At 51.0% G+C, this 20,399-nt stretch overlaps 1 protein-coding gene across 5 annotated transcripts in view; it reads left to right on the plus strand.

The window, feature by feature from the left end:
* SEZ6L (seizure related 6 homolog like) overlaps positions 1-20,399 on the plus strand; it is a 69,257-nt gene that overhangs the window by 9,306 nt on the left and 39,552 nt on the right. For all 5 annotated transcript variants that reach the window (XM_039225009.1, XM_039225015.1, XM_039225022.1 and 2 more), the window contains exons 5-8: positions 1,513-1,678; positions 3,692-3,858; positions 4,254-4,448; positions 5,884-6,022. In XM_039225009.1, coding sequence (XP_039080940.1) covers positions 1,513-1,678; positions 3,692-3,858; positions 4,254-4,448; positions 5,884-6,022 — 667 coding nt within the window. The remainder of the gene's footprint in view (positions 1-1,512; positions 1,679-3,691; positions 3,859-4,253; positions 4,449-5,883; positions 6,023-20,399) is intronic.

Below are 20,399 nucleotides of genomic sequence, written 5' to 3' on the forward strand. Positions count from 1 at the left end.
CATCTCCTCAGCCCCTGAGCCATAGGACAACAATGCTGGCTGTGTTTTGAGTACCTACTCTGTGCCAGGAATGGTGCCAAGCCCCTTATTATGTGTCGTTTCACTGATTTCTCACCCCAATCCTATAAGCGGGCTGGAATTCTTACCACCATTTTATAGTGAACTCGAGGTTCAGGACTCTCTAGATCCACAGCAGTTAAGTGGCACAGCCGGGTTTAAACCCCCACTTTAGGACAGAAGGGGTAGTTAGGAGAAAGACACACACACACACACACACACACACACACCACACATCTGTCGTCCGTGGTGCTGAAAGAAGGAGGGGACTTCTTGGCAATGTCTTTGCTGTGTATCAGCAGAAACCAGAGCAGAGCAGAAAGTGATCTACCTTTCTCTCCCTCTGCAAGTCCTTATTAGTCATGCACCCACTCAACAAACACTTAATGAGACCCAAGTATCTCCTAAAAATAAGAATCAGACTATTTCCTCGCATTTGGGCATCTCCCTCTGGTGCACAAATCGCTTTTTAAATAGTTCTTTATTCGATTTTTATGATAAAAGTAATATAGGTTGTGGTAAAAAAAAAAAAAAAAAAGAAGCCAAGAAATTCAAAAGTGTCAAGATAGAAGCAAATCACTTTTATATTTATGGTCTCAATAGGTTCTTGCAAATAGCTCATTGAAATAGATATGGCAGACCATTTTGTAACTTGTTTTTCTTCCCACTTAAAATTTAGAGAGCATTTTTCTGTATTCTCGAGCATTCTTTAAGTATATAATTTTTTAATAACGTGAATGGAATGCAGTTATTTCCCTAAATGGCTGTGAGTGGACATGCATTTTGTTTTTTGTCTTTCACTCTTAGAAATACTTCAGAAGTGAACACCCTCATTCATAAATCTTGGGGAAAATCTCTCAGTTTCCTCTTTAGCACAAACTCCCAGAACTTTAATGAGTTGGTCAGTTTGGGAACATACTTTCTGGATTTTTCTCCAAATGGCTCTCCTGAAAGGTCAGAGCCATTTGCATCCTAACCAGTGATGAATGAGAGGCCCCCTTTCGCACCACCTGTACCACTGGCCAGTGATGTCTGCTTTGTGTCTGACCAATCAGGCGGATGAAAACAATATAATCTGGACTTGCCTCTCTTTTATTAGGGTGAAGCTGCATTTTTAGTGCCCACTAAATACTAAAAGTATATTTCTTCTTTCATGAACTGCCTATTTGTGTACTTGGTTACCATCTTATCAGGAAGAATCAGGGCACAGCCAGCACCATGGAGGACCCCGTAAATCACAGTTGGTCCCTGCCATCTGACACCAAGGGGGTGGAATGAGGTCTCCTGTCAAACTGGACGAACCTCATCCAAGGGCAGAGGACTTTGACAGTGTGTCCCTGTCCCCATCCTGTTTCCTTCTGCTAAGGGCTAGGGGTGGGGATCTCTCTCTCTCTCTCTCTCTCTCTCTCTCTCTCTGTCCTCTAATGACCACCCACCCCCATTTTCTGCCCCCAGCCCCTTGCGGAGGGGCCGTGCACAACGCCACCATCGGCCGCGTCCTCTCCCCAAGCTACCCTGGAAACACCAATGGAAGCCAGTTCTGCGTGTGGACAATCGAAGCTCCGGAGGGTCAGAAGCTGCATCTGCATTTTGAGAGACTATCATTGCATGAGAAGGACAGGTAAGCCTCTGAGGGTCCCTGGTAGCCTCATTCTTTCCCAGAGTGTCAGAGCGTGGCTAGCGATCTGGAGTCGTGAAGTGGCTGGTGGAGGTGGAGAGAGGAAAGGCTGGGGAGGCTGGCAAGGATGTTAGACACCATCAGCTTCGATCTCCTTTCACAGGTCGGGAAGCTCTGGCATGGAGAGGGAAAGGGACTCACCCCAGGTCACGCAGCAGGGAAGGGGAAGAGGCAGGAATGGAATCCAGATCCCCAGGGCTGCACTGACCCAGTCCTTCTCCGGCATGTCCTCTTGCAGTTAACAGGGAGGGAGTTTTCACTGAGTACCTGCTCTGTGCCCAGTAACGTACTAGGCTCTGTGGAGAACAGGAAAGAAGTAGCAGAACTTGGCTTCCAGTTGGAAAGGAAATCGATGTGGAAAAACCATGCTTGTACACGTGAATGAACTCGGGAGAAGTTACAGAAGAGCACGCCTGTAGACTCTAAGTGATAGGCACGGAATCCAGAATCTTGGAACTTTAATATTCGATGATTTTATGCTAGAATATTCTTGAATGTTCCAGAAAACCAGGAGCTGAGCTGCTTAGACTTGCTGTCTTAGGTCGCACTCCCTTGGAAGCAGACATGGGGACAAGGCTGTGTGGGGAAGTAGCTCATTTGGGAGTGAATCCTGGAAAGCACCAGTAGAGGCACAGGGCAGCGGGCAGGGCAGGGCAGGAACACAGGGCGTGTTAATGAGCAGGTGTCTGCAGGGGCCACAGGGGCTCTGTCTGTGGGGCCTCTGCAAAACCGTACGGAGCATGCCTCAGCATGGTCCTTTTGGAAAGGCCAGAGAGCTGAGGTGCTTACCCACCCCCACCCCCATCTGTCATTGCACGGGGAACAGTCCGGGACACTAACTCCTGGCTTTGCCACCCTGTGGGCCGGTTGAGCCGACTGATTCTCAGAGACTGGGGGCAGGAAGCCCGCCCCCTCCTCATCGCAGCCACAGTGGACATGTGGCAAAATGAGCAAACGGTGGCTTCAACATTCATGCGTTTTGGTAACATTAGAAATTCACCTGGGTGACATAAAATAAACCCTTTTTATGAGTCACAGTAAAAAAAAAAAAACCCAAAAGATTTAAAGTGCCTCTTTATGACTCCATAAAAGAAATTTATCTAATTTGTATACTATTTCCTTCTGTATTTTTGCGTAATTTCTTTAAAGATACCAGGACTAGCAAGAAGCCAAGTATCAAATGGTTTTAATAACAGTAAAAACGAATGCCAACATTTTGTCTAACACATTTTATTTTTCAGGGCACTTGATCCTGTCAGATTCTCAATGCCCTCATGTAAGATAGGTGGGAGAGGAGTTACGATCCCGCCTTTCCCAACTGTGGAAACCGAGGCCCAAGATGTGCTGAGAGTTATGTCAACCCAATTGGTGGGAAATTGGGATGTGAGAATCAGGACTCCTGGCTCTTAGGAAATCAGAGTGAAAGACAGAGCCTGTTAGGGGTCAAATGCTTAATAAATTTGACTCGTGGACCTACTCTGTCCTGGGCACATTACACACATGGCCTCTAATGTCCACACTCTGAGGTAGGCAGGTGTGATTGCACCCACTTTACAGATGAAGAAACAGAGGCTCAGAGCTGTGAAGTGTCCCTGTCCAAAGTCACACAGCTTGGAAGTCACAGAGTTGAGACTCTGGTTGTCTGACTACCATTCTTTCAGAGCATTAGTCTCTACTTCTTAATTAGTGATAATAATTAGTATCAGTTAATTAGTCTGGTTCATTACATCACACACATCACTTCTCCTATAACGTCAGAATCCATCTGTGAGTCCAGAACAAGCAGCCTACAGGAAAGGAAACAGGTTCCCCAAGGCGGAGCCGCTCGACTGGGCGAGTCAGGGTCAAAGTCGGGATCTGGGTCTGGGGGTGAGGCTCCAGAGGCCGTGCTAACAGCACACGCCTCCTGCAGCTGCTGTGTGTCAGTGACCTTCCTGTCCTTCCCCCTGCTGCCAGGATGAGGGTCCACAGTGGCCTGATCAACAAGTCAGCTCTTCTCTACGACTCCCTCCAAGCCGAGAGCGTCCCCTTTGAGGGTCTGCTGAGTGAGGGCAACAGCATCCGCATTGAGTTCATGTCCGACCAGCCACGGGCAGCCTCCGCCTTCAACATCCGGTTTGAGGGTGAGCATCCCCAGGGCCGCCCCCCATCCCGGTGATGGTGTGCAAGTTGGGGGAGCATGGCAGAGTCAGGCTGGGTCCTGGGAGCTAGAAATCTGACCTACCAAGGGTGAGGGAGACCCAGCAGCCAGACTGAACTTTTGACTTTCAAAGGCAGAGTCCACACGATTGAGAGGACAGAGGTTTGCATTCCCATTTTAGAGATGAAAGTAATGAGGTCCCAAAAAGAGAAGTGAATGGTCCAAGGCAAGTCAGCAGGTCGGCTGGAATTGGAAGGTGGGGTTCAGTGCCCATTTTTCCTTGGATCTTGTGTAAACAGCATGAGGGGACCCATCCTCTGAGACCCAGCACTCTGAGGAGCCCCTGCCTCATCTGCCTCTTTTGTATCCCCACCCTAGCCTTTGAGAAAGGCCACTGTTATGAGCCCTACATTCAGAATGGGAATTTCACCACATCCGACCCAACCTATAACATCGGAACCACCGTGGAGTTCACCTGCGATCCTGGACACTCTCTGGAGCAGGGCCCGGCCACTATCGAGTGCATCAATGTGCGGGACCCATACTGGAATGACACAGAGCCCCTGTGCAGAGGTGAGTGGTCCCACTGTCCTCCTCCCCAGGTGCCTCAGGGACCTGAGCCCTCAGGTGAAAAGGTCAAGGCCCCGGTTCAGACTTCTAAATTGGTGGCATGTCACCAATTTACATGCCAATTTTAGCATTAGAACCCTTTCCTGGAGCCCACCATCCTTTGGGTCAGATTTGCTGCTTGTCCCTGAGAAAATTCCAAAATTGATAAATTTTTGAAGGTGCCCCTTCCTCCAAGCACAGACCCCATAGTGCATAGCTTAGTGAAGAGGTCTCTGCATGGATTTCAGCTCCTCTGTACCCCCTTGCTGTGCAGTGCACAACACACCCAATCACACATGGCAGCCCTGAGTTCAATTAATAATGATGATGCTACTGATAATAGTTGCCAAGGGTTGCATTTTCTCATTTAATCCTCACTACAGTCCTGTGAGGCACATAGTGTTACTGACCCCATTTACAAACGAAGAACTCAAAGCCATAAAGAATAGAGGGTAACTGGTAGAGGTAGAAATGGAACTCAGGTCTCTTTGTTCTCAGAGACCTGTGCTCTGAGCCCCTCTGGACAGTGTTGGCTGGGTTGAACCCTCATCTACATGAGCTCCTGGTGTTTTGCCCTGGCTCTTTCCCCAAATGCAAGGCCACGGAGCCGCCTCAAGTCTGGATACATGTGCAGCATGTGGTGTAAGAGAGAGAGCCCTTGCTCCTGGCAGTCGCAGCCTGGATGGCGGTTGGCATGAAATCACAGCTCCATCGTGGTGAGGGATTGATCCCTGTATTAAATGTGCAGGTTTAACAGAGCGGAATTTATTGGTGCTTTGGCCTCTGCCACATTGAGAACTTTCCAAAGCGGTAAACAGAGTGGAATTTAAAGAGCCAGGCGCCAGGCACAGCCACATGTCTGGTAACCTTGGCTAAGAATTATTGCGTTCTTACCTTGTGCCGGGTGCCTGCGGCATTTGACGCCCAGGAGCTGGACTGAGCCTCGGGATAACCCAGTGGGGTCAGCACTGGGGTTACGCGGCTGTATGAAGGAAGGGATGGAAACTCTGAAACAGCGCGTGCCTGGTCACGGAGTCTGTCGGTGGCAGAGGCAAGATTCGAACCCAGGTCTGCCTGAATGGAAGGAGGCACCCCTTACCCCTACTCACTCTGCACAGGAATAGGGCTGTAGGGAGTCTTCCAGAACGTGGAGCTCTGTCCTTGGTCCTGAAAGGGCTATTGCGCCCTGAACCCCCGCCTCCACCAGCCCTGAACTGAAGGAGGCAGCCAGCCCACACTTAATCATCCCGCACACGCACAGACGGACTGAGGCTCACGCACCTGTTCACGGTGAACAGGGAGCCATGACCATCTGACTCCATAGCCCACGCGCTCAACTGCCACAGTACCAGCTTCCTCACGAATCAAGCGTGTGTGTCTCTGTCTCTGTCTCCTGCAGCTGTGTGTGGCGGGGAGCTCTCTGCCGTGGCTGGCGTGGTGCTGTCCCCCAACTGGCCAGAGCCATACGTGGAAGGTGAAGATTGTATCTGGAAGATTCACGTCGGGGAAGAGAAACGGATCTTCTTAGATATCCAGTTGTGAGTGTTTATGATGGGTGGGCCTCCAGTCCAGCCAGACTGGGGGAGAAAGTACCCCTGCATTGTTCTTTTGGCCATGACTAATGAAGCATCTACTATGTGTCAGGGGCTGGGCAAAGAACTGGGGTCCCAGTGGTAAGAGAAACGACATCATAAACGCACAGAGTCCCTAGCCTCCAGACACTCAGTCCACTAAGGAAGCAGGCATGAAATGAGGAAATGCACCAATAATCACATATCGTAACTTTGGTGAGCAATGTAAGGATAAATGAAAGGTGCTATGAGATTCTATATGGGGATTTGATATAAAGGGGAAGGTCAGAAAAGCCTTCCCTGAGGATCTGATCTGATACTAAAGCTCAGAACTAACAGGTGAGTTGAAATACACATATCTGAAAGGAACAGAATATGCAAAGACCCCGTGGCAAAAAACAAAACAAAACAAAACAAAAAACCTGTGAACAGCCTGCGTAGTCAGGAGGAGGAGGGGGGAGGTATGACAGGTACTTTGCATATTGTAGCAGTTCATTTTCCTATCTGTCTCTCTCACCTAGAACAGAAGGCCCTTGTAGTGAGGGCTTTGCTCTGACTTATCTCTGCTCCGAGGTCTAGCACCGAGCCTGACACATAATAGGTGCTCAGTAGATCGCTGCTGAATGAAGACTCACTGTAATGAATGGAGAATTACCTGACTGTGTGGCTGTGTACTGTACTTCGTGGGGGGTGCCTATTAGAAGCTCCATCCAGAACTTTCCCCCTCCTGAACTCCCCAGGGATGGGGAGAAGCAGACAGAAACAGATGGTAGTGTCTGGAGTAGCAGAAGAAAGGGCTTCCCGGCAGACCCAGGCACCGTGGCTCGGACAGCGGAGAGCAGGGGAGGCGGGGAATGCCAGGCTCTGAGGAGCCTTTCTGGAGGCAGCCGGGGCCTCAGGGGGTCAGCGCTCCCCTCAAGCCTGAGGTCGGGACCCAGTCAGCTGGGAAGCATGACTCAGGGCTGCCGTGCTGTGCAGAGGAGCCTGACAAAGGGGAAGTCGTTTGCAAAAATCTGAGTGGCCGTCTTTTGAGGCTGTCCCTCAGAGGCTGCCCCAGGACCTTCTATTCCAGTTGAATCAAAGGTGCACAGACCTCACACAGTTACCCCGTGTGGACTTCGGGCCGGGCCGCCCTGGGTCAGAATCCCAGCCCCTTGTCTCCCCAGAGGTTTGACTTTGGGCTGCTCCCTGGCTTTGGCTTCTCTCATCTGTCAGGAGGGCCTTGGACATCAGTGTTCCGTGCCTGCTGGAGGCAGCGCTCGTGAGCATCCCTCGCCCATCCCTGCCATCTCTCACTCCCATCCCCACCTCTCTGGCTTCCAGGGTCTGGTATAAAGTGCTCACTCACTCAAGACAGCATTCTTGAGTGTCTGCCACGAGCCAGGCCCGGTTGTAGGCTCTGGAAGGGCTCTGGCAGCTGCCCCTTGGGCAGTAGAGTTTACATCGGAGGAGAGCAGCTTGGATGGTCTCCATCAACTCTGGGCGGGGGTGGGGGGGACCTATGTGTGCACCTACTGTGTGCAAGCAGTAAGCTAGGGCCTGGAGGTACAGTTGTGAGCAAACATTCTCTGCTGTTGGGTGAGACAGATGCGAAACCACATGTGGCACTGTGAGAGTAATGATAGGGAGGACAGGCCGCTGAGGAGGCCTGAGTGAAATTAAGGAGGGCTTCCAGGAGGAAGCAACTTCCGAGCTGGGATAAAAAAGAAGGTAGATGATGAGGGGAAAGGAAGAGTGGCCCAGACAGTGAGAACAGTATGTCCAAAGCCTGAAGATGAGAGGGAAGGTGCACTTAGGGACTCGAGAGAAGTTTAATGTGTCTAGAGCATGGATATTAGGTAGTGGTGGCTTATGGAGGGGCGCCTGGGTGGCTCAGTCAGTTAAGCGTCTGACTCTTGATTTTAGCTCAGGTCACGAGCTCAGGGTTTATGAGTTCAAGCCCCACATCGGGCTCTGCGCTGGGAGCCTGCTTGGGATTCTTTCTCTCCTTCTCTCTCTCTCTCCCCGTCCCCTGTTTGCACTCTGTGTCTCTCAAAAATGAACAAACATTAAACATAAAATAGTATAAAATAAAATAGGTAGGGGTTATGGGAAAAAAGGGTCCAAGGGAGGCCTGGGGTCTTTTTAGCTGAAGTTTCAAATAGAAAACGCTATTCTAAAGCTGTTGCCTCTGGGAAGCCTTCTGTGGCTCCCTACTGCCCTCATGGTAAATGTGGAGATGTAGTACTAGCTTGCAGCCTCCCCCCCACCCCCACCAGAAGTTACCAGCAAACCACCTCAGTCTTCAGCCCTGAGAAGGAGAACCCAACTCCCGGCATCCTGGCTTCTCTTGCGGAAGGTCCTCTCCGCCCCGCCCCCCCAGAAATGGTCTGTGCCCCCCATTCTGCTGGGCTCAGCAGACTTCTCCTCGCAGTGCACCCCTGAGATGGGCAGTTTTGCTTTGCCAAGAGTGGCCCCCATCTCCCCTCAGTGTCACAGGCCTGGATGAGGAAACAGGAAAACGGGAGCCCTTGCTGTCACTCGCTCTAGGCATCAAATATTCAATTAACCTTCGGCTTGTCGCCAAATGGAGTTTTATTTCCACCGCAAAGCGCACAGTGGGGTGGTCGATCCAGGGACCCGTGCAGTTAAAGCAGAAATGACTCCTCAAAGCCGGGCCACCTCCGGCATTAGCATCAGGAAGGGACCCCTGGTGGGGGGGCAGACTTTCTTTCTTCTGATCAGCCTGGCGGCCCCAGATAGCACTGTTAGCCAGGAAGGAAGAGCCCCGTTTTCCTCCTCCGTGCCCTGGCAGGCTTTCCTGAGCAACCCTGGACCCATCACCACCCCTCTCTGGGCCTCACATTCCTTCTCTGCAAACCGATGGGTTGCCTTGAACCAGGAGAATACGGACTCAAATTCCTGCAGGGCCAGGCAAGTAATTTCTGTTCCTGGGAAGTGAGGCCAGTGTAGGATGATAAAGAGGGGAAGTGTCTGGGGCGCCTGGGTGGCTTAGTCGGTTAAACGTCCGACTTTTGCTTGGGTCATGATCTCACGGTTCGTGGGTTCAAGCCCCGCGTCGGGCTCTGTGCTGACTGCCAGCTCAGAGCCTGGAGCCTGTTTCAGTCTGTGACTCCCTCTCTCTCTGACCCTCCCCTGCTCACGCTGTCTCTCTCTCTCTCCTAGAAATAAATAAAAATCATTTAAAAAATTAAAAAAAAAAAAGAGGGGAAGGGTCTTAATGGAGGAGATAGTACGTCCCCACCTAAAATCATTTAAATTCTAGTTTTTAGAATAATGGCCCTTCCCCTCCACCACCACCCCCCAAAACAGTATCTACTAGCTAGACCCAGATGTGAGGGGCCCACTTTACAAGAGTTTGTAAGCCTTGGTCTAGATGGTTCTTCCCCGCTGCAGTGAGGAAGATGGCGATTCCCATCCCTGAGCACTTCCTATTGGTGAATTTATTTTTTTTGTTTTTTTTTTACAAATAGTTTATTGTCAAATTAGTTTCCACATGACACCCAGTGCTCATCCCCACAAGTGCCCTCCTCCATGCCCATCCCCCATCCCCCCCACATCCATCCTATTGGTGAATTTCTTCACAGACATAAATTTGCGGCCTCCCCAGAGTACTTCTTTCGGGGCGGTGCCACCATTCTGCTTAATTCCTATTCCCTGCTTTTTGACCTCTTCGGTTGGGTGTCTGAGAAGCCTCCTGAATGAAGGGTACCCCAGAGTTAAACTCCTGATTCCCCTTCCCCAAACCTGTCTCACCCCATCTTCCCATCTCGGGAAGGAACCATCCATTCTACTGCGAGCTGCTAAGGCCAAAAGGACTTAGGATTTTCCTAGACCAGTGGAATGGGTGGGAGTCCATCAACTGGCTTCTTTGCAGTGGGGTGGGGAGGAGCACCCTACTCTAATGTACAGCGTTTGCCAATCTCCGTGGTGTAAATACCCCCATCGTGGCCCATTTCTACTACTAATACAGTGCCAACGGGCTCTCTAGGTGCCTGATGCTTAACAGTTGATTCACATGGGCCAGTACGAGCTGCCACTCCCCCACGCTCACTGTGACTTGGGTTCTTCTCTCTCTCTCACACCTTGTACCTGAGTCCTCATTACATCCTGTTGATTCTACTTGAGAATCAGAATATGCCCAGAGTTCAAGGACCTGCGACACACACCCCATGGTCCATGTTCTCATGCCAGGATTCTTCCAGAGACATCCTCACCGGTCTCTCTGTTCCTGCTTTTGTCCCCTTTGGGGCTATTTGTAACCCACTACCTTGAGCGACCCTGTTAAAACCTAAGGCAGGTCACATCGTGCTCTGCTCAGAAGTCTACAGTAGCTCTACATTTTATCTAGAATAAAAGCCAAAGTTCTTACAAAAGGCCCATGTAATCTAGCCCTGGCCACGTCTCCTGCTTCATTTCTTTCCGCTCCTTGTTCTCTCCATTTGGCCACACTGCCTTCCTTGTTCTTCTGCAAACATACCCCAGAGCCTTTGCACTGACTGTCTCTTCTCTCCCATACCCACCCCAGGATGCTCTGCCCTGAATATCCTGCATAGCTCACTCCCTACCTTCTTGTAGGCCTCTGCTCACAAACACACCCTGATCATCTCTGTCATTCTTTTTTTTTTAATTTTTTAGTTTATTTTTGAGAGAGAGAGACCGAGCGCAAGCAGGGGAGGGGCAGAGAGAGAGAAGGCACAGAATCTGAGTCAGGCCGTAGACTCTGAGCTGTCAGCACAGAGCCTGCCTGACACAGTGCTTGAACTCATGAGCCATGAAATCATGACATAAGCCCAAGTTGGACGCTCAACCAACTGAGCCACCCAGGTGCCCTTAAATTGACATCTCTGTCACTCCTGATACTCTTACTTTGCTCCACTTTTCTAAGTGGGTGGCACTTAGATCCACCCAGTGCATCACACATTGTCATAGTTGAAGCATTTCATCTCCTCCATCTAGAATGTCACAGCCATGAGAACAGAGGGACTTTTTCTGTCTGATTCCCTAATGTAACCCCAGTGTGTAGATCAATGTCTGGCCCCATAGTAGATGCTCAATGAATAAAAGTCAATGGGATAAAGACAGCTTCTCATGGTCATTCAGCCCTGAAGCTTCAAAGCCAAAATTTTAATCCCAAATTCATGTCCATCTGCCTCTAATGCACAAGAAGGGAGGGAAGGTTCAAAACAATATGGAAAGACCATGGAGATATGGCCTCCCTTTGTCAGTAAGCCCACACTTATTACGTGACCAGCAATGTTATGAAATAAGATTTGGTTAAAAATTATCACATGAGCATCTGACTCTTGGTGTCAGCTCGGGTCACAATCTCCGGTTTTATGAGTTCAAGCCCCGCATCGGACTCGGCGCTGATAGCGTGGGGCCTGATTAGGATTCTTTCTCTCCCTCCTTGTCTCAATCCATCTCCCACTTGTGCTGTCTCTTTCTCTCTCAAAAAATAAAGAAAGAAACTTAAAAAATTATCACGTAAAATAACAGTAAGGGAAAGACCCCCAAGAGGTCACATAGGGTTATAGTATTAAAGGATTTGCCATCAGAGACTTAGAAGAAGAATCTAGCATGAGGCCCCCAACCCAGTGATGGCCAATTCCACTGGTAGAATTTGAGGGCCAAGTCAGGTAGGAGGAGGGAAGGGGAGGCCATAGCCCTTCTGGGTAATCCGATGCTAAGCTGAGGTGAGGGTGGAGGTGAGACCACGGGGCAGCCTCCATGCCTCCATGGGGCCTGCAGCCAGCATCATCCCAGGGCCTGAGGACTTGAAGTGACATCAAAATCAGTCCAGTCCAGTTTGACGGGACATGTTGTCATTTTCATCCCTGAGCAAGTTCCGTTCGGTTCTCTGTGCATTTATTGAGCACCCACTATGAACGGGGCATTGAGGCTGGGCCCTGGTGGTGAGCGAAAACAGGGCAGCCCTACCCTGACATGGCGCAGACAAGAGAAAGTCCAGGGACCCCCGAGGCCCGGGGTGAAGGGGGTGAGCCTGGTAGACGACAGGAAGGAAAAGGTTCCCTGACAAAGCAGCCTCTTTCTCTGGCGTCCAGGGGGGAGAGGTCAGAGATACTGCCCAGCGCCCCACAGTGCACAGGACGGACCCGCCACGAAGGATTCGTCAACCCAGAGTGTCACTGGGACTGACGCAGAGAAATCCTGGTCCATACTGAAACCTGAAGGACAGACAGAAGCTGGGGAAAGATGGGGGTGGGGAACTGTGTCTAAGCCCAAAGGAACAGCATATGCTAATGTCCAGAGGCAAGAAAGCACGCCCCTCTCTTTGATGCTCTCTTATATTGAATATATGATGAACCCTACGTGCATCTCGGGCTTTCACATCACAGGCACCTTCAAAGCAAGGATGTGCCTTGGGCTCTGTTATCGCCCCCATTTTACAGATGGGTAAGCTGAGGGCTGGACAGGTGAAGAGCGACTCTGGTCACACAGCTGGGAACTGGTAGAGTGGAATGCAGACTCTGCTTGTCGGGTCCCCAGAGGCTGGGATCCTCACCCATGCCAAAAAGGAGCCAGAGGAAGCCCTGTCATCTGGAGCTCAGTGACGCAGGAGAGGCGGCAGTGGAATGAGGCGGAGCCTTGAAGGCCGCCTTAGGAAGCCTGCACTCGCCCAGACTGGACAGCAGGGGAAGGGCTTTAAGCCGTTAACGGGATTGAGGCTCTGCAGAGAGGAGCCGAGCGGGCCGGTGGGCAGCCTCGGGCTCTCCCCGGCGAACTCTGGCACACGCTCGGCGGCGTGGCATCCGGACCTGGCACCTCCCTCCTCCCACAGAGGGAGTGAAAATAGCATCTCGCCAGTGAGGGTTACGTGAGGCCCGAGAGCTGCTGGGTTTAATTTATCTTGCTTGGTTTCCGCTGACAGTTTTAGTAAACCAATTTGGGTTTGATAGTAAAAATAATTCTGTCCTCAGGGCCCCTCACACCGCCTAAGCGTTTGCAATTGTTATTTATCGCCTTGGTAAGGGGGAGGGAGTTTGCACTGTTGACTGAGCGGGGTAGGTGGCCCGTAGTAGGTGCTGGGCGACGTTCGCTGAGTCACAAGGATGTAAAGCACGTGTGGCAGGCAAGGGAGGACGTTTTTCCCTGTCACCCGCCGGGCGGGTCTGTGGATGCCGTGGGCATTCGGATATCGGCTCTGGTGTGTCACCATCTACAAAGGACCTACTATGTGCCAACCCGGAGCTGCACATTTTTTACCCATGAGCCACAGAGAGCATGCGCGTTATTATGTAGTGATAATATTGGCATAAATTAGAGCCACGGGGCGGGGGGGGGAGATAATTACGGAGGGGAAATTACCTACATTAGAGATAATGTATGCAAAGCGTGTCGCATGGGGTCTGGCACGAAGCTGGCACTTCATCAACAGAGACTGTGATTACCAGGAATCTTTATAAGATATTATTGTCACCATGTCTCGGACTTGCAAATGACAGAGAGCTTGTTAAGTGGCATTCTCGGGTCACACAGCTAACAAAGGACTGAGCCAATGTTCACACACACACCACAGCCTCCACACTTATGGGCTTGAACAAGCTTTGGGGGGACCACCCGTAGCCTCCGGAATCTCAGATGTTCAAGAAGAGAAGTGGTGCCATAGGTAGACAACCTGGCGACGTGCAGACTAAGGGCTGTGGCCGGAGGGGTGAGGGCAGCAAGGTTAGCCGGATGCCGCACCGTCTCTCGGAGGCTGTGCAGCTTGTCACAGAAAGGGTGACGTGCAAGCAGAATCCTAAAAGGTGTCAACTGGCCAAGCTGGAGTGGGGGAAGGGCGCTCCAGGAGAGGTCCCTGTGAGCAGGGAGACTCAAGCAGTGAAAGCGGGGACCGTTAGACACCAAATGGATGCCCTGAATTGCAGCGTTAATTAGAACCATCTGTCTTGCGTTATTGGTGTTAGAGACAGGAAGGAGGGTGTGTCATCTTAAAATGAGTCAGGAGCCCCCAGGCTAAGCCTTGTTCATACCCCAGATGCCTGTTCCCTAACCCGTCATGTACCTCTCAGCTCTGTCAGCTTACCTAAGACACAGCTGAGCACGAACCTTTTAAAACATTAAGGATTTCTGAAATCAACCAATCTCCCTCTATCTCTCTCTCTCCCTCTCTCCCTCTCCCTCTCCATAAAGCATAGAAAGGAGGATTAAAAAACTAAGGAATTATTGGTGAAGCCATCATAGAATGGAAGAGCTGGGAGGGGCCCAGAGAGGTGAAGTAAGTTGCCTAGTATCGCACAGCAAGTCAGAGCTAGGACCAGAAAAACAACCTAAATGAGGCTATAGATGCTGAGCACAGAGGTCATGTGATGGGGAGACACAAAAGCTTCTAGAGTCAAAAAGAGCTACGTTTAGGGGTGCCTGGGTGGCTCAGTTGTTTGAACACCCGACTCTTGATTTTGGCTCAGGTCATGATCCCAGGGTCGTGGGATCGAGCCCTGAGTTAGGCTCCATGCTAAACGTAGAGCCCGCTTAAGATTCTCTCATTCTCCCTCTGCCCCTCTCCCCTGTTTGCATTCTCTCTCTCTCTCTCTGTCAAAAAAAATAAAAAGAGCTACATTTAAATCCTGGCTCTGTTACCCCCACAGCTCTGTGGCCCCTGGCAGGCCTTACAATGGGTTACTTTGTTCACTTTATCCACAGTGCTTTGCATACAGCAAGTGCTCAATAAATATCTGTTGAATAAAAGAGAGAGGTGATAAGTGTGTGAGTTAATTAAATAACGTGTAGTTCTTAGGAAAGCTTCTGACATAAAAGAAGCAAATAACCACAGTCGACCCTATTTGCACCCCTTACTATGTGCCAGATTTTATGCTAAATACTTGGCATGCATCATTTCCTTGATGGCAACGCCATCAAGATGTCTTACATTCATTGAGCGCTTGCTATTTGCCAGTCGCTGAGTGCTTTTCCCAAACTAAACCATCTAAGCCTTACCAGGAAACCTATGTGACGTCACAGTGGCTCTCCCCTTTTACAGATAAGGAGACAGGAGACAGGCTGAGAGAGAGAGAGACGAAGTTGCTTGAGGACATGGCTGGGGAGGGACCAAGTCAGGCCTCACACTCAGGTCTCCTGGGCCAAAGCCAGTGTTTAACCACACAATAAACAGTAGTGAGGTACTCCACAAGGAAGAATTCCCTAACCCCATCTTACAGAAGCAGAAACTAAGACTCAGAGAGGTGTCTCCCCTCCCCCTCCCCCATTCCCCGGCATCTTTTGCAAATGTACATACAGCTCTGGAAGAAAAAATTTTCAGCTGGGCTCCGGCCTGCCTTCTCTGACTCTGCTACGGCATCTTGGAACCCTGGCAAGTCACCACGGGAAGAAGCCCGAGCTAGCTGTTGCCCAACCCCAAATCCCTCCCTGTTTGCGGGCCTCAACATGGTTCTCTAACCAGGAAATAAAAGAACCTAATAAAGCCCAGTACCCATATGATTGATAGCCGTGGAATATTTCTCTTCAGCAACTGCCAACCTGTTCTGTGCTAAGTTAATTCCAAGCCCTAAAAATTAAGTACCTTGTCCAGAGGCACTACAGTTCTTTAAAAAGGGATATAGCTGCTTTGGGCTGCAAGAATTCAGTTTGAGGTCCAGGCAAGAAAGAAGAGGCAATAGTCAAGGGCAGCGTTGACCCCAAGAGCACAGATCTCCAGTGGAAATCATGGAAGAAATAGCCACGGTAGAAATAAAAACCTTCCAAGCCATTAGTGGAGGGAGATGGGATTTCCCCAGAGCCAAAAGTTGTAAGGAATCTAAGAAATTACAGCTAACTTCGGGGAGCCTGAACCCCATCCTGTTGCAGATGAAAAGAACTGGGGCCCAGAGATGGGAAAAGACTGTCTCAAGATTACTCTATCAGTCAGCTCTTGCTGCATAACAAATGAGCCCAAACTCAGCAGCATAAAACGGCAATCTTGTATCATTTCCTACCATCCACAGGTCAGCAAGGCAGTTCTTCTGGCCTCCACTGGCTCACTCGCGCACCTCTGGGCAGCTAGGTGTTGGGTAGGTGGTTCTGCAGATTGTGATTGGTCTTTTTGTATATGTGAGGGGTCAGGTGGCCATCAGACAGTCTGGGCTGTTGGCCCTGGATGTGTCATCAGCTCCGCCTGTCTCTCATCCTCCAACAGCTAGCTCGGGCTTCTTCGCGTGGTGACTCGCCAGGGTTCCAAGATGCCAGAGAAATAGACTCCTCCCAATGGCAGGTGCTTTGAAGCCTCGCTGCAAAGATCGTGGACGCAGAGAGGGGCAGAGCTTTGAAATCACGTTTGCACTCAAGCTACCTCGGTGGGAGGAGAGTGAGGGGTAGAGCCGGGTCTCCTGGTTTCCATCCCAAACTCCTAATGCCACCACTATGTACGATGGCTCTTTTAGATGGCCCTCACCATCCCCAGTTTGCCAAAGGAATCCAAGGCTCAGAAAGGTGAAGAACTTGCCTACAACCCCACAGCTAGGAAGTGAAGGAGAAGAGATTTGTACTTAGCACTTGAACTCTGGAATTTAGAAGGCTCAGGAAGTGTTGCCTTCTCCATACAATGCCCCCAACGTGCAGGAGAAAGAAGAAAAAAAAAAGCCTTGTTTTGGCCAACAAGTCTTGGGTTCAAGTCCCAGCTCTTCCACTGATCGGCAGCGTGACCTTGGATAAGTCACTTCACTTTCCTGAATCTCAATTTCCTATCTTTAAAATGAGGCTAATAATGGTGCTCGCTTCATAGAAACGTTTGGCAAGGACCAGGTATGTTCCAGACACTCAGTAATTTAATTGGCGACTGTGATGATGATGACAATGATAATTAATTCCTTCCCTGGCATGTGCACGCATTGAGCTCCATTCTGCAACACCAGACACGCATGCACGCACTCAGCAGGGTTGGTTGCCCCTGAGCTTGGCATTTGGTGTGACAGTGAGGAACCAAGGGGGGTCATCCAGAAGCACTACCCAGGCATCCACCCTGACTCCCCCTCCCGCAACATGCAAGGGGCTGTCGTGGTCAGTGGTCTCAGGACGTCACGAGCTCCAGGGTAAATCTTCCCCCAACACATGTCCCTTTCTTGTTCCTCAGCCCCTCCACGCTCTTCCGAGCCTCGTGATGAAGCAAGAGTGGCTGTGAGAAGGGGCCCGCTCCCTGTCTTGACATCACCTTGCTAGCGCACACCTTTGAGCTCAAGGCGTTCGGATCCAATTAGATTTGACATTCTGGGGAGATGCGGCTGCTTGTTTCATGAATCCCTGACATGCGGTGGCCTCACACACTTACTATGCAGGCGTGTTTCTTGAGGGCCCTCCGAGTGGCTGGTATCGCATTAGACTCCCCCAGATCAAGCCCTTACCACGGGCCAGACTCTGCGTAACCAGGACCTCGGTCAATTTACTGAATTCTCAGAGCAACCCAGGAGCCCACACAATTACACCCCTGTGTCACAGAGGAAGACAGACGCTCAGAGGGGCTTGGTGGCTCACCAGCCACACGCAGGGTGCCGAGGTTCGGACCTGGCTGCCTGACACTGGCTCGTGGCCCGCACCACCTCCCAGCCCTGCTCTTGGAGTGGAACCGACATTATCCTGATGGCAGCCAGCCTCCCTGGAGAGTTCTGGGCAGGCCAGGGGCACGGTCAGTGCCGCGGTCCAGACAGTGCGCAGGGCCGGAGCCCGTCTGTGGTCCTCTGACGGCCATGACCTGGGGAAGCCCCTGGAGAGGAGGGAGGCCTCGAGGTTCTGAACGGGTCATTTTCTCCCGAAGGATGCTTCCTGTGCAGAGCCCGCGCACCCGCCCGGCCCTGGGCTTCCAGGCAGTGTTTCGGCAGCTCGGGTGAGCCACGCCAAGGCTTTAACAAGTGACACCTTCAATGTGTGTGTCAGGATGGGGACTCGGAGTGACAGGGACACAGCCAGCCGCTGTCAGCTCCTGCTGGGGACAGCTCTGAAACATCTTCCTCCAGCCACACAGAGCTCTCAGCCCCTCCTGCATGTGCGTGTGCATGTGTGTGCATGTGTGTGCATACACCACCCTACACACATACACTACACACGTCTCTCTTGCATGCACACACATCATAGCACATATACCACACACTTGCCCTACACACACCGCACCACACACACCACACATACACCACGGGCACACACACCACACACCACAAACACCATACACACCCCATGGGCGCACCACACACACACACACACACACACACCACGCACACGCACACACACACACACCATGCACACACACACCATACACACCACATGGACACACACACACACACACACACACACCACAAATCCCAATCTACCCTTCATTATGCTCTGACTTAATTATACTCTCTCAAGGTCAGCTCTTGCACCCTGACTTACGGGTCCTAATGAAGGAGGCCTGAGAGCCCCGAATTTTATAACCTGGAGAAACTCGTATCCAGGAAGAGGAGGAGCTGTGGCCATCTCCACACAGGGAAGTTGTGGAAAGACCACAGATCTGTGCGTGGTCACATGTGGGTCGCAGCTATCCACAATATTATCCCTATTTTACAGGTGAGGACACTGAGGCTCAGAGACATTAAGCCACTTTCTCAGGGTCACCCAGCTGATAAATCAGCACATGTAGGGTTTGAACCAGCACCCGTTCTCTTTTATTTTTTTTTAATGATTTATTTATTTCTAGGAGAGAGAGAGAGAGAGACAGTGTGAGCAGGGGAGGGTCAGAGAGAGAGGGAGTCACAGACTGAAACAGGCTCCAGGCTCTGAGCTGGCAGTCAGCACAGAGCCCGACGCGGGGCTCGAACCCACGAACCGCGAGATCATGACCTAAGCGAAAGTCGGACGCTTAACCGACTAAGCGCCCCAGAACCCATTCTCTTACCAGTGCTCTCAAGACTGAACAAAATCACAGGATGGTTGAGGACTGACTTTTTCGTAGGCAAACCCACCAGGAGCTGCTGGGGTTCCCCCCCCAGTCCACAACGCTGGGTGCAAAATTGACCTTGGCAAAGCTCTGCCCGCCGCGTTCTGAGACGGCTCAGTCCAGGGGTGTGGGAGTCAGAAGCAGCTCAGCCCATGGGTGGCCCCCGAGGAAAGGCATGTGGAGCGCAGCACTCTCTTCTCTTTCTTTTTGGGTATGAGAGGGGGACTGGTGGAGAGGGGGAGAAGAGAGAGAAAGGAGGGAAGGCAGTGGAGAACAGAGACTGAGTGTCATTCCCCCGTAACCACAGCACAGTAGCACCCTTGGGTCCTGGTACAGCCTCTTGGTGAGTTTTAAGGGACGCTGACCCCGGGGCCCACCCCCGGACATGTTGAGGGTCTGATTTGTCTGGGGTGCAGCCTATGCATCATCGACAGCGTTTAAATCTCCGCAGAGCCTTTCACGGGCAGCGGGACTGAGACCCACCAGCGGAGGGCTGGGGCCTGAGCCTGACATTGACGAGCACCTGGTGAATATCTCAGGTAGAGAGGGAATAAGGGAAACAAACAAGGAAATAGGAGAACCATCCATTTTTATGCATTCCGGCATCCTTTTAAGGGCCAGAAAGATTGGTTTTTGGTGTCCTCCCTGGGGCTGACATGGTTTCTTGTCCCGTCTGCCATTTTATCAAATTTAATTGAAACCAAATGAGCACTGGGCCAAAGGGACCCTCAGCAATTCCACGGTGCTACGAGGTGTCTGGTGCTGGCTGTGCGGCATCATGAAGGAACACGGAGGCCTCGGGGCCTGGGCCTTCCTGGACTCAGTTTCCTCCTCTGTAAAATGGGACTCATGACATCACTATGTGGGTGAGGGGATCCAATGAGAAAAGACACAAAGGAACTCTGAACAGCTCTTTTAAGAAAAATGTTAATGCACCCAAAACTGCATTTATGGGCTTTGGTTCTCTCTTTATTTTCCTCCCTTATTTAAATCCTGTGATTTATCTCAACACCATCTCTACTGTCCCAGGGAGGTCCTGCCTCAGTTGCAACATAGTGTCTTCGTAAAGTCATTCCTATCTTCTAAGCCTCAGTTTGCCTATCTGGAAAATGGAGAGAAATTCATAATTCATCCATGTCGATGACGTTTATCTCACCTGGGCCAAGCCCTGTGCAGGGCCCCAGGGATACGGGGGAGAAGTGGGTGTGGCTCCAGGGAACTTAAGCAGTCTTGGGGGTCAGGGGAGCTGAGAGAGGTTCTGCCTTCAACTGCACAGATTTGGATTCTGGCTGTCCTATATGATCAGTTGTTTGAGCCTCCTTGCGCTTCTTCCCCACCAGGTGCCTCAGTTTGCCTCTCTTCGAAATGGGCGAGGATGGTAGTTCTTACAGAGTTCATCCAAGGATAAAATGAAATGGTGTGTGA

Source organism: Hyaena hyaena, unplaced genomic scaffold (assembly GCF_003009895.1).
Source record: "Hyaena hyaena isolate Hyena2069 unplaced genomic scaffold, ASM300989v1 scaffold_19, whole genome shotgun sequence".
Lineage (NCBI taxonomy): Eukaryota > Metazoa > Chordata > Mammalia > Carnivora > Hyaenidae > Hyaena > Hyaena hyaena.